Source organism: Protopterus annectens, chromosome 14.part0 (genome assembly GCF_019279795.1).
Source record: "Protopterus annectens isolate FY-2018-M chromosome 14.part0, PAN1.0, whole genome shotgun sequence".
Classification (NCBI taxonomy): domain Eukaryota; kingdom Metazoa; phylum Chordata; order Ceratodontiformes; family Protopteridae; genus Protopterus; species Protopterus annectens.
Window position 1 is genome coordinate 276,943,686 of NC_056748.1, and position 24,025 is coordinate 276,967,710.

A 24,025-nucleotide genomic window follows, 5' to 3' on the forward strand; every position below is an offset into this window, starting at 1 on the left:
GAATTGGCCTTCAAAAAATTGGTCCTTTCCAGTGTCAGACAGGCCATAAAGAGGCAGATACAGACGCCCAAGAGGCAGATCTCAGCGCCAAGGCTCCTACAGACCTAAACAATGGGGTGTTTCAGCCCTCAAAGGAGGAGAAGACAAATCACAACCTTATAGGAAACAGTCACAATGACTTCCCTCTGGAAATACCAAGCTCTTACCAGTTGACAGCACCCCTAGGGGGAAAGCTAGCACTTTTCTCAAAAAACTGGCACATGATAGTTTCTCAAGGGTACAGGTTCCACTTCCACACGCTTCCAAAACCAAAAGGTATGCCAAACCTGCCACAAAACCAATGGGCAGAGGCACAAAAACAGATTGCAGCTCTTATGGATATGGGAGCTATTCAAAAAGTTCCACAAGAAGAACAGGGCCAAGGATTTTACTCAAGACTTTTCCTAGTACCCAGAAAGGACAAAGCATGGAGACCAATACTGGACCTGTCAATCCTAAATACTTTTCTGGATGTTCCAAAATTCAAAATGTTAACACAACAACTCTTGCCCATGCTGGGCAAAGAGGCTTGGCTAGATACTTTGAATCTCAAGGAGGCATACCCACACGTCCCAATCAGACAATCGTGCAGAAGATACCTCAGATTTATAGCAGGCTCAATGCATTATCAATTCTCTGTACTGCCCTTTGGCTTATCTACTGTGCCCAGGGTCTTCACAAAATGCCTGGCACCAGTAATTGCATTTTGCAGACAAAAAGGAATTCAAATATATCCCTACTTGGACGACTGCCTTATTTAAGCAGAGAGCAAGGACATTCTTCTAAAGCACCTGGAGTTTGTAAAAAGATTACTAATTTGCCTAGGTTACACAGTAAATGAAAAAAAATCAAAACTAGTGCCCTCTCAAGAGATAATATTCCTGGGTGCAAGCTTGAATACAACTACCCAGATGGCTTATCTCAAGCCAGACAAACAAAGGCAACTGACTCATTACTTTCAAATGATGGCAACAAAGACCCAGATCCCTGCAAGAAAAATTCTGCAGGCCCTGTGTTTCATGGCATCTTGCATTCTACTAATTCCATATGTCAAACTGCATATGAGGAAACTATAATGGTACCTAAAAAGTATTTGGACTCAGCATTGTCACAGCCTAGAGACAGTCATAACCTTGATTCCCTGCCTGCAACAGGAGTTTCGATGGTGGTCCCAGGCCTGTCACCACAACAAGGGACAGCCTTTCACCTTACCTACAGCCAGGCAGACAATAACAACGGATGCATCGGATTACGCCTGGGGAGCACATATGGCAGGAAAATGTATTCAGGGCACGTGGCCCAAGGAACAAATGCATCTTCACATCAATCAAAAAGAGATGCTAGCTGTACAGAATGCCCTGACAGCCTTCAAGGACCTAATACATCCAGTACAATTATTAATAAAGACAGACAATACCACAGTTTTGTGGTACATAAACAAGCAAGGGGGCACACATTCCTACCCCCTATGCAGACAAGCCATGACTTTGTGGAACACAGCACTGACTTACCAGGTACATCTGCAAGCACAATTCCTGCCAGGAACAAAAAATACACTGGCAGACGAACTAAGCAGAAATCTCATGGATCCTCACGAATGGAAGCTAAATCCACAAGTGTTCAACATGATAACAAGGGAATGGGGATGCCCAGACATCTATTTGCCTCCCCTCACAATTGCCAATTACAGAAATTTTGCACAAGGACTTAGAGCATGGAAAGTGGATGCTCTGTTTTTCAACTGGAAAAACCTGACAGTCTATGCCTTCCCTCCGATGCCTCTTCTCACCAAGGTACTTCAAAAAGTCAGACAAGAGAGGCCAAAAATTATCCTGATTGCACCAGACTGGCCACACCAGCACTGGTACCCAATCCTAAAGATTTTGTCCCAAGGCCCGCCTTGGCCTCTACCTCAAATCCCTCATCTTCTGACACAGCAAAACAATCAGACTCTGCACAGTCAACTCAGAACCTTAAACCTGGCAGCATGGCAGATAATGTAGCCACTCAGACTGCACCTCTCTCTAAAGCTGTTATGGATGTAATTTTGGAAGCCAGGAGACCCAGCACTAGGAAATCTTATGTGGAAAAATGGAAGAGATTCTGTGCTTGGGACCAGGCACAAGGGCTAGACCCACTAGTCCCTAATATGTCTCAGATTTTACAATACCTGACTGAGATGTTGGACATAGGCCTATCTTTTTCTTCTATTAAAATCCATGCCTCTGCCATTTTAGCACGGATCCTCCTATTTTTTCACATCCTCTACTACGACAGTACCTCAGAGGGACAAAGAATATAAGACCCCCTAGGAGAGCACCAGTACCTACTTGGGACCTCAATTTTGTTTTAGAAAAACTAACACTGCCTCCTTTTGAGCCAGCCAGCACAGCTGATCTAAAATTCTTGTCATGGAAAACTGCTCTGCTCCTAGCAATAACTTCAGCAAGAAGAATTTCAGAGTTACAGGCATTGATAGCTGTGGAACCTTTCCTCATTTTTCACCAGGACAGGGTTTCTTTAAGGACGAACCCAACATTCATGCCAAAAGTGGTCTCCAACGTGGCCTTAAACCAAATTATTCATTTGCCTACTTTCTACCCAAATCCCCAGAATAGAGGGGAAAGACTTCTGCACTCTTTGGATATACACAGGCAGCTACGATTTTACTTGGACAAAACAAAAGCTTTCAGAAAAACTGAGCAACTATTTGTAGCATATGCTGTAGGTTCACAAGGAAAACCTATTACAAAGCAGGCAATCTCCAAATGGATAGGACACTGCATCCACTTCTGTTATGCACAACATGGCAAATCTGTGCCTAAGGGCATTAGGCCTCATTCTACCAGAGCAGCAGCCACTTCAGCAGCTTTCCTCAGAGGGGTACCAACCAAAGACATATTAGAAGCTGCAACCTGGAGCTCAGTGCACACTTTTACCAAGCACTACCACCTACCTCTCTACTCCAAATCCAGAGCAGGCTTTGCCACTGCAGTTCTGCAAGGCTTGTTAGCATCGCCAAATCCAATCTAGACCCAGCCACCCTACCTCAGCTTTGGGATTCTACCCAAGTGTAATGACTGCAACAGTGAAACACGATGAACATAGTACAGTTGTGTACCTACCATAAATGTAGATGTTCGAGTGTATTCACTGTTGCAGTCCTGGTTACCCACCCACCATCCCCCCTCTTTGCTGGGACTATTCTGTACTTCTCAGCTCTATACAACCTATGTGGTGTATTTGCTTTTAGAAAAAGAAAATGTTTTTTAGTGATATATGAATGGTTGTTTGGCATATTTTTTTATCTTTACAGCCTTCATATCTGGGGGCACCTGACATCTGGGGCAAGAAAAACTGAAGAAAATGGCATCGGTTGCAACTTTTATACCCCTGGCACACTGACGTCAGGGAAGAGGCGACAGCAACCGACGCTGTACCAAGACTTTGGAACTCAGGCCAACTACGGGTCGCCTGCCAGCAGGATAACCCAATTGTAATGACTGCAATAGTGAATACACTCGAACATCTACATTTATGGTAGGTACACCACTGTACTTTTGTTTTCCCCACAGAGAGGGTCTTCCACTATGTCATTTGAAGCAAGACCTACATCTGCTTCTCCAAGTACTGAAAAGGGAAGGGAGAACGATAAGGACAGGCCTAAAGAAAAACAGTTGAGAGAAGCCTGTAGAGAAAAGTAACGAAGGTAAGAGAATAGAAAAATCAAGGAAACAGTCAGATCCATCGGTTTGTTTGATCATATCTAAAACTTTGACGCAGTCAGATCCACTTGCCACTCTGGTCCAAACTCACTACCCTAGCGCTACCTTTTCTCAAGAGATGATCAGCCCTCTGCTACATTCACCAATCCTGCAACATAAAGTACCCTCAAGACCTCATCGATAGCTTTGTCATCAAGGTCAGGAAGATCAATCAGACGTCTCACAGAAATGGAAGTTGACCAAATGATGAGAACGTTTTTGAGGACACAGATCCAAGTAGGATTCCTCCCAGTACTGTACTTCAGAGGAGGTCCGAAACAGGCCCATCAACCCCTTCACACATCACTCTGGTACTGGTCCCCTACACAGATCCAGTTCTCATGGGTCCTTACCCCTTCCAGCACACCTTGCTCAGATCCGATAGTCCAAGAGACTTTAGCTTCTACTACATTCCTTACTCTCTTAACCCTGATGTTATTGGTTCGAGATTAGTCCTGGAGCCAAAGTGGCGGTGTCAGAGCACCAAAGGTGGAGTCGATCCTGAAGTTCTCTGAGCTGCCACCCCCCCCCCCCAGTACCTTTGCACTTGGGTCTGACGTCCTCCTCAGAGGCCATCTCTGTTGGAATGGGCAAGCTTCCTGTGTCAGTTAACAGATGAAGTACTTTCTCAGCTCCAATGGCAACAAGTTCAGATCAGTCCCGACACCCGGTGGAACCTGTTCCTTATATCTCTCATTTGGGTTGGCAGGGACAGTCAGAACCCATAGGATTTGAGACAGCTGAACACTCGAGCTCCCAATCAGATTCCAATTGGTCTCCACCAGAACCTCCAGAGACATGTTCCAAGAAAGCAGACATACAAATGGAAGCACATAGACTTCTCTCTTGAGTCTGTCACTGAGTACACAGATTTGGATGAGGGAGATGGAATCTTCAGATCCCCCACTCGAAGATGTCACATTTGAGGACATCCTAGAATTGATGAAGCAGAAGGGAGGGATGGGCCACTGAAACCTCTTCGTATGAGTCCATGGTCCTTCAAGCTTTTGTGTTTGGCTCATCTGCATCCTGGATGGTCCCCCTCTCTTGATACATTGATAGATCTCATGGCTCAGAGGGCATGGAAGGACCCTGATATTACAGAACTAATCCATAAGAAACTAGACAGAATCCTATCCAGTAGATGCCATGGTGATCGTAGCAGTCATGAAGAAAGAACTATACGAAGACAGTTTTTCTGTCGATCCCCTTAACAGAGTTTCCAGGGCTTTGAACAGACTAGAGAAACTGACTTACACTTCAGTGACTTTTGCCTTCGGGGCACTGAATTACTTTGCTCATTTGACTCATTTCCAAAGGGACTTGACCTAGAAGATATCAAAGTCTCTTTCAGGTAACTTACCATTGGACATCTCAAAGACAGTGGACACCCAGCTGTCTGCTGTGCAATCTTCTTCTAATGTTGCCATGCGACTCCCGTCATACACCCCAGGTGGTTCAGTAAGAGCACCTGATACAGGCATTACCATACGTCACCGTGCCTAGATGCAGCTTTGCAACTTCACCGAAAGCTTCAAGGTGTCCTTCATTAATGCCCCTTTCAATGGTTCCATACTATTTGAACCCAAAGGAAAAGAGACGCGTACCAGGAGTGAAGAAGATAGCAGGACTCTGTCTGCCATAGGAATCTGTTTCCACACTCCACAAAAATCCTTTTCCAGGAGTCAGAGAGGAGGTAAGAAAATGTGTTTCAGGAAATCACAGGGTATTCATTCAACATGATAATTATGGGAGTAGACCCCTTTCCCAAGGCAAAGGGAGAGGCAACTTAAATGACATGATCCCTTCACTGAGAAACCCTACCAGTGCCCCTGAAGGGTTACCCAGGTGCTACACTCTGGAGGCAGTGTGGGGGTGGGGGGCACTTATCCTTGCATCAACAAGCCTGGCAAACCATTACTTTGGATTCATGGATGTTAAGGATATTCACCAGAGGCTGTACCATACCCTTTTCATATCTACCAAATCTAAAGATTAAATATCCCTGATATTCCACCCGATCACTTGGAATCTTCAGCAACAGAAGTTTCTAAGTTGCTAGAAAAAAGTCATCCAGCTCGTATCACTAAACCAGTTAAAATCCAGTCTGGTCCAGGTTGTTTTTAGCTCCAAAGAAGACAGAGGACCTCAGACTAGTATTTGGCCTCAGCTAGCTCAATACATTTGTCAAACAGACGAAATTCCAGATGGTCATGGTACAGTCTGTATTACCTATCTTGAGGAGGGATGGTTTGATGTACTCTGTAGATCTCCAAGATGCATACTACCATGTAAAGATTTAAAGGCAATCCTGAGATTTTTCCATTTCCAGCTGGGAGCCAATCATTACCAGTTCAGAACCCCACAACCCCACATGAGTTCACCAAGATTATGGCAGTGGTAGCAGCTTAACTGTGACTGCAGGGGATCCAAGTCTTCCCATATTTCGGCGATTGGCCTAACTACTCACTTCAGGAATCTACTGCTACAGCACCAAGCATTCCTGCTCTTGCTTGCAGATCATTTAGGGATAACTATCAACCATGAGAACAGCAAACTGCCCCCCTGCTTATCACATAGAATTCATAGGGTGTCAGATCAACAAAATTCATCAAACTGCCCAACTTATACATGTACACACACACATATGTATATATATATATATATATATATATATATATATATATAGGGAATATTTGAAAACCTGTCTACCAGCTACTGAGCATGTGTTTTCAGTTTGTCACCCTGCTTAGAGCAACAAACAACTTGTATTGTTAAAGGCAGTGGTCATATGGTGAATAGGAGTAAATTGGATGTGATTTGCTGGCAACACCACAGTCAAAGTAAGTGTAAGACTCAAGAAAAGTTCAATTAAAGCTACATATTTAAGCATTGCATTTCACTGTAACAAAAACAAAAGTTTTACTAAATGGTTTTGTGCCTGTTCAGGTTCAAAGCATCATACGATCTCAAACCAGCATGGGTATGCGCCACCGGGACCGTTCCACTACAGGAAATACACTTAAGACTGGCTTCAATTCTGCTCTCACGACTTACTTCTTTGGAGCTGATTTGAAAGGGAAATTAACTATCAAAAGCTTTTTGGAATTTCAGCGAAAACTTCAGCATGATGTTCTGAAGTTAGAGGTTAGTAGTACTGTAATTTATTCCTTTGTGTTAGGCTGCCTGCAGTGTTTTGAAAGTTTAATGACTTGGAGTTCTGTTATGTCTCAGATGTACCCATGCACCACTGTACTTACCTTCAAGTTTGCATTCCACTTTCTAAACTGTTTTCTTAGAGTCCAGATTGGGCATCAGTTCTACCTATCTAAATTTTGTCTTTGTGCAGGCGACAAGCAGGAGTAATGTACTGTAAGGAGACAGGCTGCACTTCTTAGGACATGTTAGGCACACTACACTTAGATCGGAAGAGGTTCACACATTGGACCTTGGGTGTATACTGTCAGTATGATTATTCTTGTCACATGTGCATGAGGATAATATCTTAAGTTGCATGAAGTATTGTAACTAGTTAAGAACACTGTTACTGTCTATTATTTTAAGGGTCATGCTGTAAATAAAACAAAACAAATATAAAACCATTAGGGTTTTTCAGGCTCCTTGTTTGCAAATACCAAGAGCATTATGACAGTGTAACTGTTGCTAATTTAGAAAAAGGTTGTGCAATCCAGACAAAAGGTATGAAAATTCCTGCAAGAAACCAAGTACAACCGCTCCTTGGATTATAGCTAATGTTGCAGCAAAATATACCTGCTCATTAAAACTAAGGACTGAATCTGATGATGTCACTTTTCATATGATCCTCAACTCTTTTGGGTTTGGATCCGATCCTCTGATCCAGCTTGACAGTTTTTACTAACTCATGGATCACTGAAAGCTCTCGAGCTCCCCCCTTTCCCATAATTCCCTAGTCCCTAACATACCTCAGATCTTGTTTGCCACCTTGGAATTCAGACATGATCACTCTTGTAGCTCTTGACTGCTTAATTTTGTTTGTGTTTTGTCAGTGAGTTAATTTTTTTTTATATACTTGATGTCTTATAATTTTTCTTACTAGATCCCACTGCTTTTAATAGCATTTTCTCCCTTTTCCCTTTTAAGTACTTGTGTACTTTATTGCTGGTAGTTTCTCTTAGTACCTTTGGGTACTTCTTTTTTCTTACCATTGTTGGATTATTCTCCTCAGTTATTTATTTTAAAATAAAACAAAACTTTATCTTTTTCATTATCCTTTTGTTTTTCCCTTCTTAGTATCTATGTTCTTATCAGTGTATTTTTTTTGCCTTTTTCATATGAGTCGTAATGTCAGAGAAACCAGCAGGTTTCAAAAAATGTAAGGCCTGTGGCAACAAAAATTCCACTCTCAGATGTGCATTCAGAATGTGTATATTGTTTAGACCTGTCATGTTTAACTGCTAACTGTGACATGTGTAAGGGTTTTCACCTTAGGGCCATTGTAGACCATAAAAACAAATTAATACTCAGGGGCTTGCTGCTCTCTAAATCTTCTGAATCATCAGCCTCTTCTGGGGCTCATCCCCCTAAACAATTGGAAAAGAGAGATTCCAGAAAACGCTATCCAGAGCCTACCACCTCATTGGCTTCAACTTCGGAACCACCAACAAAAATGACTAAATCTTTGGATCTGAAGATTCAAAAAGAAAAGTCACCTTGTATCCATTTCCACTCTTTGGCCCAGATCCGAACACCTCTAAGCTACCATCTCCCTTCTTGCAGCATTCCCTAAGGCACCACCATCCAGGGGCTTCATTCAGAGCATCTTTGACTGAAGCAGACATGGACAAGATGATGAGGAAGTTCCTCTTGATGCAAAAAGAAATGGGGGTACTCTCAGCTCTGACCCCACTGGGTCCAGAGACCTTAGTAGGCACACACATGCACACCCCTTGCTAGCTTCTTCTCTGATCCGACCTGTGGTTTTGGTGTTGTCAGATTTGAAGGTTCCGGAGTCGTTCACATCGGATCCGAAGATATGAGTATCTTTGATTCTGGTTGTACCTCTGAGTGGACCGATGACTCTCAGAGCAGTAGCATCGGCGCTGTGCCCAAGGTGTTGGAGTCGACTCTGAAATTGTCACAGCCATCTGTTCCCCTCAGAGCCTTGGCATTAGATAGTTTGGCTCCATCTCCCTCTTCTGGTGCTCTGCCTTCAGGAAGGAGGGAACCTACAGGTCCGTAGGCATGTTCTTTCAAAGCCGTTGTTTTCCTTCTCTCCAGGGCATTTGAAGTAGTGGAGAGGGCTTTTTGTACCAGTAGAGCTTGAACTTCTCCACCTTCTTCAGGTCTGACCTTCCTAGCCCATTTGTCTCTACATTTTGAGCCTCTTTGGCACAACAGAATTCCTACCAAAGAGGAGACATCAAGTCCAAGTTAGCCGTCAGGATACCCATCAGAGTATTCTGATTTCTTTCAACAGTTCTCCAGAACATCCCACTGAAGAAGTTCCCAGGAAGAGAAGGTGCAAAAGGAGGCACTTAGGCTCTCCTCAAGAGTCAGCCATTGAAGATACAGACTTTGATTAAGTGGAAGGGTCCCCAAGATCACCACCCAATAATGTCTCATTTGGAGACGCTGTAGAACTCCAGAAGCAAAGGGGTGGTTGGTCTCCCATCAACCCTTCACAAGAGGAGTCGGTATTCCAGTAGGCTTTTTCTGCTAGCCCGTCTACCTCCTGAGTGTCTCTGTCTGCTGATGGGTTTATTAATTTGGTGACTCAGCAGGCGTGGAAGGAGCCTGATACTATTGAACCAATACCCAGGAGACCAGACAAGATCCTGGCACCATCTAAGGGTGAAATCTATTGAAGCAAAGGAGTACCAGTTGATGCCATGGTCATAGCAGTACCCACTACAAAGAATCTTGCAGAACAGAGCTTCTCTGTCCACCTCCTAACAGGGAGTCTAGGGTGTTAGATTATGAAGCATGTTTATGCTTCAGCGGCCTTTGCCCATTGATCCCAGTGCAAGCATTCTGAGTGTTTCCATATCTAGACAACTGGCTTATCACCACTGCAACCAGACATTAACTGATACAGGCCCAAGATTATGCATATCAGTGTCCTAGAAATAAGAGCTGTCCTCCTACCATTGTAGGCCTTCTAAGACACTGTCCCACAAGGACTATTGCAGTTCAGATGGACAACATGTCAGTGGTCTGGTATGTCAACAAACAAGTGGGAACCAAATCTTACCCCCTGTGTTGAGAAGCTGTAAGAGGTGTGGCAGTCGATCTCATCCAGTCGATTTCTGATAAAAAAAATGCACATTCCAGGAAGTCCAGTGTGATTGCAGACAAGCTAAACAGGTATATTCTAATGCCTCACAAGTGGTCTCTCAATATGAAGGTGCAGATAGGACTATGCTGCGACCTTTTTGGGTCCCCCCTCAACAAGTGCAGCATGTTTTTTGCCCTCATCCCCCTGCTGAAGTCATTACCGAAAGATGCTTTACTTCACAATTGCCCTGCTGGTCTCCTTTACACCTATCCCCTGACACCCCCCATCCCCAAGTTTCTTCAGAAAGCATCCTGATTCATAGGTAAATACTAGGCTATCAGTCTGCAGACTATTACAAGCCCAGTCTTTAAACAGAGGTCAGACTCAAACTCTGCGCCTTGTAATTGTGAGCTTAAGATCTTGACTATTATGCCAATCCTCCCCCACATTAATCCTCATTGTGCCTTATTAAATTTGTTTTCCCTTTCTTTGGACTAATCTTTATCCCCCTTGGATCCTGCATCCAGTTCCAGACCACCTGTTTCACCTGACAGACTCAATTCATCCAGACATTCCAGGCCTAAAATTGACCACCTGGTTTTTCTACTTCCATTGATTGCTAACACAGCCCAGGCTCTCCTCCATAGTCCATCAAATTCTTTTGTCACATCACAAAGCTACTACCAGAAAACTTTGCAAAAGTAAATGGAAAAGATTTGTTTGTTGGGTATAACAGAATAGATTAGATCCCTTTTCTGTTCCTATCTCTAAAGTTCTGGAATTTCTAGCATCAATCTTCAATGAAGGAGCTACCTATTCTGCCGATAAAGTGCATTTAGCTGCTATCTCCATCTTCCATGTTGGAACAGATAATTCATCTTTAGCATCTTCCAAACTTTGTCGAGCCTTTCTAAGAGGAGCACTTCTTCTAAGATCTCCTGTTAAAGATCCTACTCCCCCTTGGGATTTAAATGTAGCATTGCAGGCTCTAACCCAATCTCCATTCAGCTAAGACAAAACTAAAATATCTGACCTAGAAAACTATATTTTTAATAGTAATTACCTCTGCTAGAAGGGTTTCTGAATTTCAGGCCTTGTTTTCTAAGCTCCCTTACTTGATTTTTCATAAGGACAGAGTCATTAAGAACCAAACTTTCCTTTCTACTTAAGGTGGTGTCAGAATATAATATCAATCAAACTTTCATCTTATCAGTCTTCTTTGCAAATTTTTCAGATAAAGGAGAATATATGATGTTCATCGTGTTTCACTGTTGCAGTCATTACTCTTGGGTTATCCTGCTGGCAGGCTAGCTGCAGTCGGCCTGAATTCCAAAGTCCTGGTCCGGCGTCGGTTGCTGTCGCCTCTTCCCTGACATCAGTGCGCCAGGGGTATAAAAGATGCAGCCGACGCCATTTTCTTCAGTCTTTCTTGCTGCACGGTGCCCAAAGCAAAAGCAGTTCGTAAGTGCTGGTCGGCGGACTCCTGAGATTTTCGAATCCAAATTTCAGAACTGAAGTCTTCATTAAAGCTAAGTACCCCATTGGGGAAACTTTTTTCTTGCTCCAGACCAATGTCAGAAAAAGTTAACTGTATTTCTTGTGGGAAGCAAATACCTCATAAGGATTTTCACTCTTACTGTATTCCTTGCCTAGGCCCTGATCACAGTGTTGCTAGCTGTCGGTTTTGTGCTAGATTTAACCAACGCACTATTAAGCGTTGGTTCAATTTTGCATTTCATTACTTTGTCCGAAGATTTAATTATATAATGCCGTCGGAACAGCCGACGACCGGAATTTACAAAAAAACGCAAGGACAAGGAAAAGGATAGGCATCCGAGGTCCAAAACTGACAACGAGGCCTCCGTTAGGCCAGTCGCCGGTTCTCAGTGAGGTGCTTTCGCAGCCCCTGGCGCCCGCTACCTCAGAGCCACAGGCCGCTTCCGACTCCCATGTGGAGCCGACTGGGCCTCTGGATACTCAAGGTATTGGACACTCGGAAATCATTCCCTCAGATGGGTCCGGAGCCGCTGAGCAGGCATCGGCTTCTGAGGGTGTCTTCAGACCTACACAGTTATATGTTAAACCATCTTCAGCTTCAAAGACAAAGACTAAAGCAGCTCTGAAGACAAAGAAACAAGTACAGCATTCTCCTACTCAGACTTCCATGCCTAAAAAACAGATGCTTAAAATGGCCGAAGACCTAATTACTTTGATCAGGGGTTCCCATCCCCCTCCTGATAAGAGGCCTAGGCAAGAGACAGAATATGATTCTTCTGATCAGGTTTCTGTTTCCTCTGATTCCTCCTCTGAACAGGAATATTCTATGCCTCCCTATGAGGACTCTGATGCTGAAGAATCCATTCCTTCAGCCTCTCCTCCTGAGGATTATTCTTTTGGGGAAACCCTGCATACCATGAGGGAACATTTCCACTGGGAGAGCCAATATTACTCTGAATCTAAGAAAAGGCTCAGAGACTTTCTGCTACTTCCTCAGCACAGGCCCCTGGCTAATTCCACCTGTTCTAGACATTGTAGATGATGTATTCTCAGAGTCCGGCCTGTCCCCTGACTCTCTACCCCCTGCACCTGCTAAGCCAGACAGATACTACAGGGTCCCGGATTCCCATAAATTCCTATATAAAAACCCCGCTGCTGACCCAGAAACTATATCTCAGGGTCCCAAAGGGGTCAAAGCTTCCACTGCAAAAACCCCTGTCTCCTCTGATAGGGATTCTAGGGCACTAGACAGATGGGGGGAAAAAAGTTTACACTTCTGCTACCTTGGCTGTAAGAGCTTTAAATTGTCAGTTTCGTATGCTTAAATATCAGCAATACTTAATGTCACTACTTAAACAGAAAGTGTTGACAAATACTGAAGGTTCAGAGAACAAGGAAATGCAGGATTTATTGCATGCAGCTGAACAAGTGGAAAAGCATACTTTGCAATGTGGTTATGATTCACTGGAGGCCTCTTGCAGGGCCGCTGTTACAGGTTCTGTTATTAGAAGGCATGCTTGGTTAAAGGAACAGAATCTGCCTGATCATGTTAAAGCAAAATTATTAGATGCTCCATTACAGCATGACACTTTGTTTGGTGCTAAAGCAGAAGAGGTGTTGAAGAAAATGGAGGATAAAGCGAAATCCATGCAGACAGTTAAGGATTTCTTACAGGTACAGCCACCTAGATTTAGCAGGAACTGGCCTTCTAAAAATTGGTCCTTTCCGGTGTCAGACAGGCCACAAAGAGGAAGATACAGACGTCCCAGAGGCAGATCTCAGCCCCAAGGCTCATACAGGCCTAAACAATGGGGTGTTCCTACCTCCAAAAGCGGAGAAGACAAATCACAACCTTACAGGAAACAGTCCCAATGAATTTCCTCTGCCAGATCCAAGCACTTTTCTTTTGGCATCCCCCTTAGGGGGAAAACTAGCACTTTTTTCATCAAATTGGCAAATGGTTACCAAGACAAATGGGTCTTGAACATAGTGTCCCAAGGCTACAGGTTCCATTTTCACACCCTACCAAGGACAAAAGGTATACCAGACCTGCCACACAATCAATGGGCAGAGGCACAAAAGCAAATTACAGCCCTCATGGACATGAGGGCCATACAACAAGTACCACAACAAGAGCAGGGGCAAGGATTTTACTCCAGACTTTTCTTAGTGTCCAGAAAGGACAAAACCTGGAGACCATTACTGGACCTGTCTATACTAAACACGTTTCTGGAGGTTCCAAAATTCAAGATGTTGACTCTACAGCAGCTACTGCCCATGCTGGGCAAGAAGGCTTGGCTCGTAACTTTGGACCTAAAAGAGGCATACCTGCATGTCCCAATTAGACAATCTTGCAGAAAATACCTCAGATTCATAACTGGCTCAATGCACTACCAATTCTCTGCACTGCCCTTTGGCTTATCTACTGCGCCCAGGGTCTTCATGAAATGCCTGGTACCAGTAATTGCATTTTGCAGACAAAGAGGAATTCAAATATATCCTTACTTGGACGACTGCCTTATTCAAGCAGAGAACAAAGACATTCTTCTAAAGCATCTGGCGTTTGTAAAAAGATTACTAATTTGCCTAGGGTACACAGTAAATGAAAAGAAATCAAAACTAGTACCCTCTCGAGATAATATTCCTGGGTGCAAGCTTAAATACAACTGCCCAGATGGCTTTTCTCATGCCAGAAAAACAAAAGCAACTGACTTCTTACTTCAAAAAATTGGCAACAAAGACTCCGTTATCTGCAAGGAAAAGCCTGCAGGCCTTGGGCTTCATGGCATCCTGCATTCTACTAATTCCATATGCCAGACTGCATATGAGGAAACTTCAGTGGTATCTAAAAAGTGTTTGGACTCAGCATTGCCACAGCCTGGAGACAGTAATTACACTCATTCCCTGTCTACAACAGGAGTTTTGATGGTGGGCAGAGGCCTGTCACCACAACAAGGGTCTGCCATTCACTTTACCCACAGCCAGACAGACACTGACAACAGATGCATCAGATTATGCCTGGGGGGCCCATATGGCAGGAAAATGTGTTCAGGGCACATGGCCTGCAAGCCAGATGCATCTTCACATCAATCAAAAAGAGATGCTAGCTGTTCAGAATGCCCTGACAGCTTTCAAGGATCTACTTCATCCAGGACAGCTACTGATAAAGACAGTCAATACTACCGTCATGTGGTACATAAACAAGCAGGGAGGTACACATTCCTACCCCCTATGCAGACAAGCAATGACCTTATGGGACACAGCATTGACTTATCAAGTTCACCTGCAAGCGCAATTCCTGCCAGGAAAAACAAATACTCTGGCAGACGAACTAAGCAGAAACCTCATGGATCTCCACGAGTGGAAACTGGATCCACAAATCTTCAGCATGATAACAAGGAAATGGGGATGCCCAGACATAGATCTATTTGCCTCCCCTCACAACTGCCAATTACAGAGATTTTACACAAGGATTTAGCACAAACAAGCATGGAGAGTGGACGCCCTATCTTTCAGCTGGAAAACACTAAAAGTATATGCCTTTCCTCCACTGCATCTCCTTCCCAGAGTACTCCTAAAGGTCAGACAAGAGAAGCCAAAAATGATACTGATTGCACCAGACTGGCCATGCCAGAACTGGTACCCAATCCTGAAGAGTTTGTCTCAAGGTCCAGCATGGATATTGCCTCAAACTTCTCACTTGCTGACCCAACAAAACAATCAGATCCTGCACAGCCAATTCAGGACCTTAAATCTGGCAGCATGGCGGATAATGTAGCCATTCAGAACACTCCTCTCTCAAAAGCTGTTATGGATGTTATCTTGGAGGCCAGGAGGCCCAGTATCAGAAAATCTTATACAGAAAAATGGAAGAGATTCTGTGCTTGGAACAAGGCATTGACACGTATGTACCAAATATCCCTCGGATTTTACAATACCTGACTGAGATGCTGGACAAAGGCCTTTCCTTTTCATCAATTAAGATTCATGCTTCTGCCATTTCAGCCCATTACAATATGGAACCACCCATCTTTTCTCATCCTTTAATAGGGCAGTGCCTCAGAGAGGCCAAAAACATCAGGCCTCCAAGGAGAGCACCAATTCCAGCATAGGACCTCAATTATGGCTTGGAAAAACTCACACTGCCTCCTTTTGAGCCAGCCTCAACAGCGGATATAAAATTTTTATCCTGGAAAACAGCTCTGCTCCTAGCAATAACCTCTGCAAGACGAGTCTCGGAGTAACAAGCACTCATGGCTGTGGAACATTTATCATTTTTTATCCAGACAGGGTTTCTCTGAGGACAAACCAAACATTTATGCCTAAGGTGGTGTCCAGTGTGGCCCTCAACCAAACCATTCACTTGCGTAGCTTTTAACCAAACCCACAGAACAAGGGTGAGAAAATTCTGCATTCTTTGAACATACACAGACAGCTACGCTTCTACTTGGACAGAACTAAAGCTTTCAGAAAGACTGAGCAACTTTTAGTGTCATATGCTACAGGATCACAAGGAAAGGCAATCTCAAAACAGACTATTTCTAAACGGATCGGCCATTGCATCCATTTCTGCTATTCTCAGCATGGCAAATCAGTGCCTAAGGGCGTTAGGCCTCATTCTACCAGAGCAGCAGCCACTTCAGCAGCCTTCCTCAGAGGAGTACCAACCAAAGACATTTTAGAGGCTGCAACTTGGAGTTCAGTGCACACTTTTACAAAGCACTACCACTTGCCTCTTTACTCTAAATCCAGAGCAGGCTTTGCCACTGCAGTTCTGAAGGGCCTTATAGCCTCTCCTAATCCTATTTAGCCCAGCCACCCATCCTCAGCTTTGGGATTCAACCCAAGAGTAATGACTGCAACAGTGAAACACGATGAACATAGTACAGTTGTGTACCTACCATAAATGTAGATGTTCGAGTGTATTCACTGTTGCAGTCCAGGTTACCCACCCACCATCCCCCATATCTTTGCTGGAACTTATCTGGACTTCTCTAATATATACAACCTATGTGGTGTATTTGCTTGTAGATGAAGGTTTATGTGCATGCTTTTTTGTGATCCGAGTTTTTTAGCCTACCTTTTTTGGGGGCACCTGACATCTGGGGCAAGAAAAACTGAAGAAAATGGCGTCGGCTGCATCTTTTATACCCCTGGCGCACTGACGTCAGGGAAGAGGCGACAGCAACCGACGCCGGACCAGGACTTTGGAATTCAGGCTGACTGCGGGTAGCCTGCCAGCAGGATAACCCAAAAGTAATGACTGCAACAATGAATACACTCGAACATCTACATTTATGGTAGGTACACAACTGTACTTTACACCTAACGGACATTCACAGACAATTGTTTTTAATTACACAGAATGAAAGATTTTCGAAAAACAGAACTATTTGTATCTTTATCGGATTCAGAATTGGGCAAATTAGTCCCTATAGTAACGTTAGCTAAATGGTTGACTGATTGTATTTCCTATGTTTATAAATTGGGCATATTATGTAAAATAAAATAAATAAAAAATATCCTTACCCAAACCAGCAGGAGCACATTCCACAAGATCTATGGCTATTTCTTCAGCTTTTTTTGTCTAGAGCTTCTCTAGATTATATTTGTGCAGCTGCAGCTTGGACCAGTCCTCGTATTTTTACTGCTCATTACAAATTAGATCTGGACTCAGGGACAGAGCAGCTTTTCATTCAATAGTACTCAGGAATATCATTCTTTAGAGTTCTCCCTGGATTTAAGTAGCTGGGGACTGTGTCCCAAGAGGTGAGGAAAGCATGACAGTTGACAACATCAGGTAAAGAAGTTATGTACTCGCCATAACGCTCAATCTGTCTTGTCCATTTTCATTCTTTCTCATATGCCCTCCCACCAACCCCCTCCTAGTCAAAGCTCATGGGTGCATCAAAGATGCTAAAGGAACACTGTTGCTTTGAGTCTCATATTTTGCTGGTTATATTAATTTTTTTATTCTTTTGCAGTGCTCCATGGATATAAAGGGCAGCAAACAAGATCTGAGGTATGTTAGGGACCAGGGCATTATGCAAAAGGCAGGTGCTCAAGAGTTTTCAGTGAGTTAGTAAAACCAGCCAAGTCTTGGATCCGAACCAAGAGCTGAGAAAGAATGAAAATGGACAAAACAAATGGAACATTAGGGTGAGTACATAACTTTTTTATCGTAGTGCTAAACTGTCACAACATTGAAAGTAGTGTAATAATATCTAGTTAAAGTAGACACACACACGTGTGTGTGCGTTAGCAGACAAGGCTGAAAACAGGAAAGTCAACAAGATTGTGTATAATCTGCAGGGGGTATGGAGGTGCAGAGGGGCTTACTTCCCTGCATAAAATATATGCGTCTCTCTCTCTCTCTATATTCAGAATCTCAAAATTCCGAAACATCGAATTTCATATGAGTGAGACCATATGATCGATGTTTGGGAATATCGAAATTCTGAAACAAATCAAAAAAAATTTAAATGTTTCTGCAGGGGGGCAAACCCCCCTGCACCCCCCACTACTTAAATATTCCAAATCCAAGATCGCACTACAGTGAGGAAAAGGGAACTCTCCCATTCAGCGCTGCAGATCACCGTTCGCAATGTCAGGATTCCAAAAGTTGGATCATATGGTCTCGGCCATATGAAATTCTATCTTTCAGGATTTCGGCATTGTGAAGTGTTCATACATACATATATATATATATATATATATATATATATGGGTCCAGGACTATTGCACGAAGCTGCAATAGCTGAACCCAACATCACCGAACACATTTTAACGAAAGTGCTTTTACTGAAAAAGCACTTTCGTTAAAATGTGTAAAAAAAAAAAAAAAGAAAAGAAAAGAAAAAAACATTTATGCAGGGGGGCCACGCCTCTCTGTACCCCCACATCCCCTCTACTTTAATATTCTCACTCCGAGACCGCACTACAGTGGAGAAAAGGGAATCTTCCCTTATCCGTACTGTAGTATGGCCTCCACAACAGCATACTTACGCGAAAATACTGCTTCGGTGAACAGCATTTTCGCATAAGTATGTTCGGCCATTGAGTGCTTCGGGAAAAAGTGCGTCGGGGATTAGTATGGAACTCTATATATATATATATATATATGTAGTATAAACTGGAAGCCACCACCACGTAAAAAGACAATTCTTTATTAGAACAGGAGAATAAGCGCTTTCGCGTGCATCCACAAAGGCACGCTTCTTCAGATTCAATAAATGTTGACTAAAACACATTCAATATATCTAAAGGCATTAATTAAATTAAATCCATATTGACCAATACAGTTCAATTCTCAATTATTCAATTAATTATACCATGGTGTAACTTAAAAACACATAGTGCTGCATTTCTTTTAAAACCATCAGCTTCAAGTAATACAGTGTATGTCAAAAAGTTTGTGAACTGTTGATCGCAAATATATAGTTAATAATTTAATGCATAATAGCCCTGTATATTGTCAAGTATAGTGTAAAATATATATATTAATATCATAAAAAATGATAATAAATATCTAACTTAATAGTAATTATATTAAAGCTATATAAAAAATAATAAAACAACAAATCTATACTTCAAAGTCCAATGCCAATATTAGCTTATATAGACAAATGTTAAGAGCAATTCATAAGTACATTGTTTTCATGTATAGGCTCTATCCTTAATCATGCATATAAATTCATATTAATTCTATGTAAAGCCACCATAAAACTATATACAGTATACAAAAAACTATCTTTGATTTTATTCAAACATATATATATAATAATTATCATATTTCATATTTATCTACACATATTAATATATGTCTTGTCAAGAGCACTAATAGGTCATTGAGTGTTCTATATGATGGATATATTATTATACATGTTATAAACCTTCAGATTTCATATGTCTAATATCAAAAGTTCATTACAAATAAAGTTCAAAAATGAAAAGTTTAAGACTAGTGAACAATCATATCCTTGGCTTACATTTTCATATATATACATCATACTATATTGACACATGTCTGGTCAGGTAAAACAACTATTGCATGTTGTTGAATAGTTGTATAAGTAATCATGAAATATTACTTATAATCTAAAGAAATACATACTAGTTAACAAAGGAAGAAGAAAGGGGGGGGGGGCTGAAACCTATGAAAATTCCAAACTATCTTAACATATTAGTGTGATCATGGCCATCATTCCTAGAGACAAATAAAGGTTTAATTAATATCTTCGTTTCTTTAGATATGATCTGATACTCACATATGTATTTAAACCTGGATGACTTTGTGCTCTGAATTTAAATATCCAGTCTAGCTCTAAATTCTCCAGGTCATTAAAGTTATCACCTTTCCTGACATTTAGTTCTCTTTTCTGTAGAACTCTAAAAAAGAATTTATGTTCAGGAAAATCTATAATGTGTTTGGATAGAGCATTCTTGTGGTCAGCTTTTTTGATGGCATATATATGTTCTTGTATTCTATCCCTAAGTCTTCTTGTGGTCATGCCTATATAGAATGCTGGGCATGACTCACAAGTTGCCAAATAGATAACATTGCTGTCCTCACAGTTTGCAATACATCTAAATTCAAAGTTAAACAATAACTCAGGATGAAAGAAACTCTTCTCTTTAGATATCCATACACAAGAACTACATTTCCCACATGAATGAGTGCCTATATTGTTGTTATTAAATAAACTTTTTATTTTGTAGGATCTATTAGGTCTTTTCTCATTACAAAGTATTCGTTTCAGATTCTTTGAGTTTTTATATATAAAGGTAGGTCTCTCACCTATCAACTGTTTAATTTCACCATTTGTTACCAAAATAGGCCAGTTCTTTGAAATAATGTCAATTATCTGTTTGTTGTCACTAGTATAGGTGATAATACATCTGACATAACTTGAATCTCTTTGTAAAGAATTTTTATTATTTGTATGAAAAATTCCAATCTCTATTGGCACCAAAACAATTAGAATATCTATAGTTCCTACAAACAGCATTTTCCTGTGTAAAAGAGTCTTTTATGGTCCTGACCATGTCTAAATTATATCCTCTTTCTTGAAACAATCTTTCTAACTTATTGAATTCATTATTTCTTGCATCTAGCTCTTGACATATTCTGTCTATCCGTACATACTGTCCCTTCACTATATTTTTAAAAATAAACCTTGGATGCATACTATCGTATTGCAACAGATTGTTTTTCCAACATTCTTTCCTGAATAGTGAGGTTTTTAATCCCCCTTGTCCATTCTTTTTAATTTTTAGATCCAGAAAATTAATCTCAGAGGCTGAATATTCAATTGAGAATCTTAAAAAGTCTGTGGTCTTCTCTAGGTCCATTATAAAGCTTTGTAATTCATGTATAGTTCCATCCCATAACAAAAGTATATCATCTACAAATCTATAATAACAAAGTATCTTTTTGTAACTAGGGTGTGTAAATAAGCTTGTAGTTTCCCAACTATATACAACAAGGTTGGCATATGTGTTGGCGCAGGGGGGTGCCCATGGCTACCCCCCACTGTTGTATATAGAAGAGCTCATTAAATGTCATGACATTATTGGTCAGAACTATTTCCAATAGAGTATTTATTAAAGATTGTTCATTGTTATTGAATTTCCCATCCTTACTTAATAATGACCTGATAGCTTCCATTCCATATAGGTTAGGAATTGCAGTGAACAGACTCTTTACATCTAGTGTAACTAAAAGATGCGTCTCTGATACATAAAAATCCAAATTTCTAATGTTATCAATCAATTGATATGAATCCCTTAAGATAGTAGGAATAACAGACACTAATGGTTTTAATTTCTTCTCTAAAAATATAGAGGCATTTTCTGTTACCCAGTTGTGTCCAACCACAATGGGACGCAGGGGAGGTGGTATTATCCCCTTATGCATTTTTGGAAGGCCTTTCAGATAGGGTAAAGTGGGATGTTCAATCAATAGAAAAAGATAGAAGTCATAGCTGATTTGTCTACATAATAGTAGTTCATTCAAATCTTGATGTACCTGAAAGATCAATCTTTGAACAGTTTTTTCATCTATTAGTTTATATGTATTATTGTCCATTAAGAGGAGCTCCATCTATGTAAAATAGTCTTTGGTGTTTAACAGAACCAGGCCCCCACCCTTATCTACTGGTCTGATAACTACCTTTGAATTATTAGTTAGAGCATTTAATGACATCCATTCATCTCTTGTTAAATTATGAAACAAAGACAGTAAACCCTTGTTGTATAACATGTAGTGCTTATACAGATCATTTTCACATAATTTAATAAATGAGTCTATACAAGGATGAAATGCAGGCGTATATGTACTTTTCCTTTTAAAACATTCAAAATTAGATTGAGCATTGGAGTTTATAATATTACTTGAATCATTTTTAAAAGACAATTTTAGCACTATTTTACGAGCAAAAGCTCTTAAATCAGTTAATAAATCAGAAATATTACTAACTTGTGCCGGTATATAGCTTAAGCCCTTATTCAACAAAGAATAGTCCGTGTCACTCGATATTAAATCAGACAAATTATAAACCAAACTCTTCAGTCCTTCTGTCGTCCCGTTTTGTGCTGCGGTTCCCCTGAGAACTTCCTTTTTCCTCTTGTTCGACTCTCCGATCTTCCTCTTGAGCCCCTTCTTATGTGCATCGGTTGGGGTAAAAAAGATTCAATATTGGTCTGTTGTAGTTTTGGTCTTGCTCCCAGATCCATCTGTTGCTGCATGGCCATTTGATTAGGTGGTGGAGTACCATTTAGTTCATGCGAGGCCTGTCTAAGACTTCCGGTCGATGTCGCCATGATGTCATTACGCGTGGTAGCAGTAGTTAAAGGGGAAATGTTGTCATTGCTGGCAAAAATGTTCCCTTGTGTATCCGAAGTTACCATTTCGGTTCTCTGTTGCATGTTGTCACAATCCTGTCTCGCCCATACAAAGACCTGACCATTCATAAAGTCTCTGTGGTCTCTTTGTAATTTACGTAATTTAATAGCTTGCAGTCTTTCCCCATAAGCATCTACTTGATTTATCAGATTATCAAGTCTGTTAATGAATGTTTCCCCTTTAAATCTTTTCATCATGTCTTTATATAGGCTATCATTTTTCTCCGTTAGAGCATTTTCTATGGGGAGAAAATAATCTATGAGTAGCTTTATGTAATTAAAGCTAAGCTCTAAATTAAGCTTTTGCCAGTTTTTCAGAAGTTCCGGATGAGAGTTACCGTAAGATGGCATACACAGAACTCTCATTCCTCTCGGAACTATTTTAAAATGCAGACACGCCTCTAAGTGGCGTCTTTGCCATAAGAGTCGGAATTGTCTATATAAATTGTTTTCAAGTTCTTTAAACAGAGGATTAAATTCCGAAAACAAATTGACAGTACCTGTTTCATTAGGAGCCATGTCAGTTGCTAGCTCATACGTAAGTAGAGGATTGGCTTTCTTGTCACACAAATTATTCCATTTGGAAAAACTCTTTTCTGGGTTGTAATCCAATTCTAGTGCTGAGGTATCCATCGCGTAGGGACAGGAGAAAGCAGAAGATATATCCAAAATCGCAAAAGGCAGCAAACCTGACCCTTAAAGGTGTCTCCAGAGCAGGAACGAGAGATGTAGTATAAACTGGAAGCCACCACCACGTAAAAAGACAATTCTTTATTAGAACAGGAGAATAAGCGCTTTCGCGTGCATCCACAAAGGCACGCTTCTTCAGATTCAATAAATGTTGACTAAAACACATTCAATATATCTAAAGGCATTAATTAAATTAAATCCATATTGACCAATACAGTTCAATTCTCAATTATTCAATTAATTATACCAGGGTGTAACTTAAAAACACATAGTGCTGCATTTCTTTTAAAACCATCAGCCTCAAGTAATACAGTGTATGTCAAAAAGTTTGTGAACTGTTGATCGCAAATATATAGTTAATAATTTAATGCATAATAGCCCTGTATATTGTCAAGTATAGTGTAAAATATATATATTAATATCATAAAAAATGATAATAAATATCTAACTTGATAGTAATTATATTAAAGCTATATAAAAAATAATAAAACAACAAATATATACTTCAAAGTCCAATGCCAATATTAGCTTATATAGACAAATGTTAAGAGCAATTCATAAATACATTGCAAACCCCCCTGCACCCCCCACTACTTAAATATTCCAAATCCAAGATCGCACTACAGTGAGGAAAAGGGAACTCTTCCATTCAGCGCTGTTTGCAGATCTCCGTTCGCAATGTCAGGATTCCAAAAGTTGGATCATATGGTCTCGGCCATATGAAATTCTATCTTTCAGGATTTCGGCATTGTGAAGTGTTCATACATACATACATATATATATATATATATATATATATATATATATATATATATATATATATGGGTCCAGGACTATTGCACAAAGCTGCAATAGCTGAACCCAACATCACCGAACA

At 41.0% G+C, this 24,025-nt stretch overlaps 1 protein-coding gene across 6 annotated transcripts in view; it reads left to right on the top strand.

The window, feature by feature from the left end:
- The window catches only part of MICU1 (mitochondrial calcium uptake 1), a 1,714,640-nt gene that overhangs the window by 1,275,192 nt on the left and 415,423 nt on the right, over nt 1-24,025 (top strand). For all 6 annotated transcript variants that reach the window (XM_044055989.1, XM_044055988.1, XM_044055992.1 and 3 more), the window contains one exon: nt 6,753-6,950. In XM_044055989.1, the coding sequence (XP_043911924.1) occupies nt 6,753-6,950 (198 nt within the window). The remainder of the gene's footprint in view (nt 1-6,752; nt 6,951-24,025) is intronic.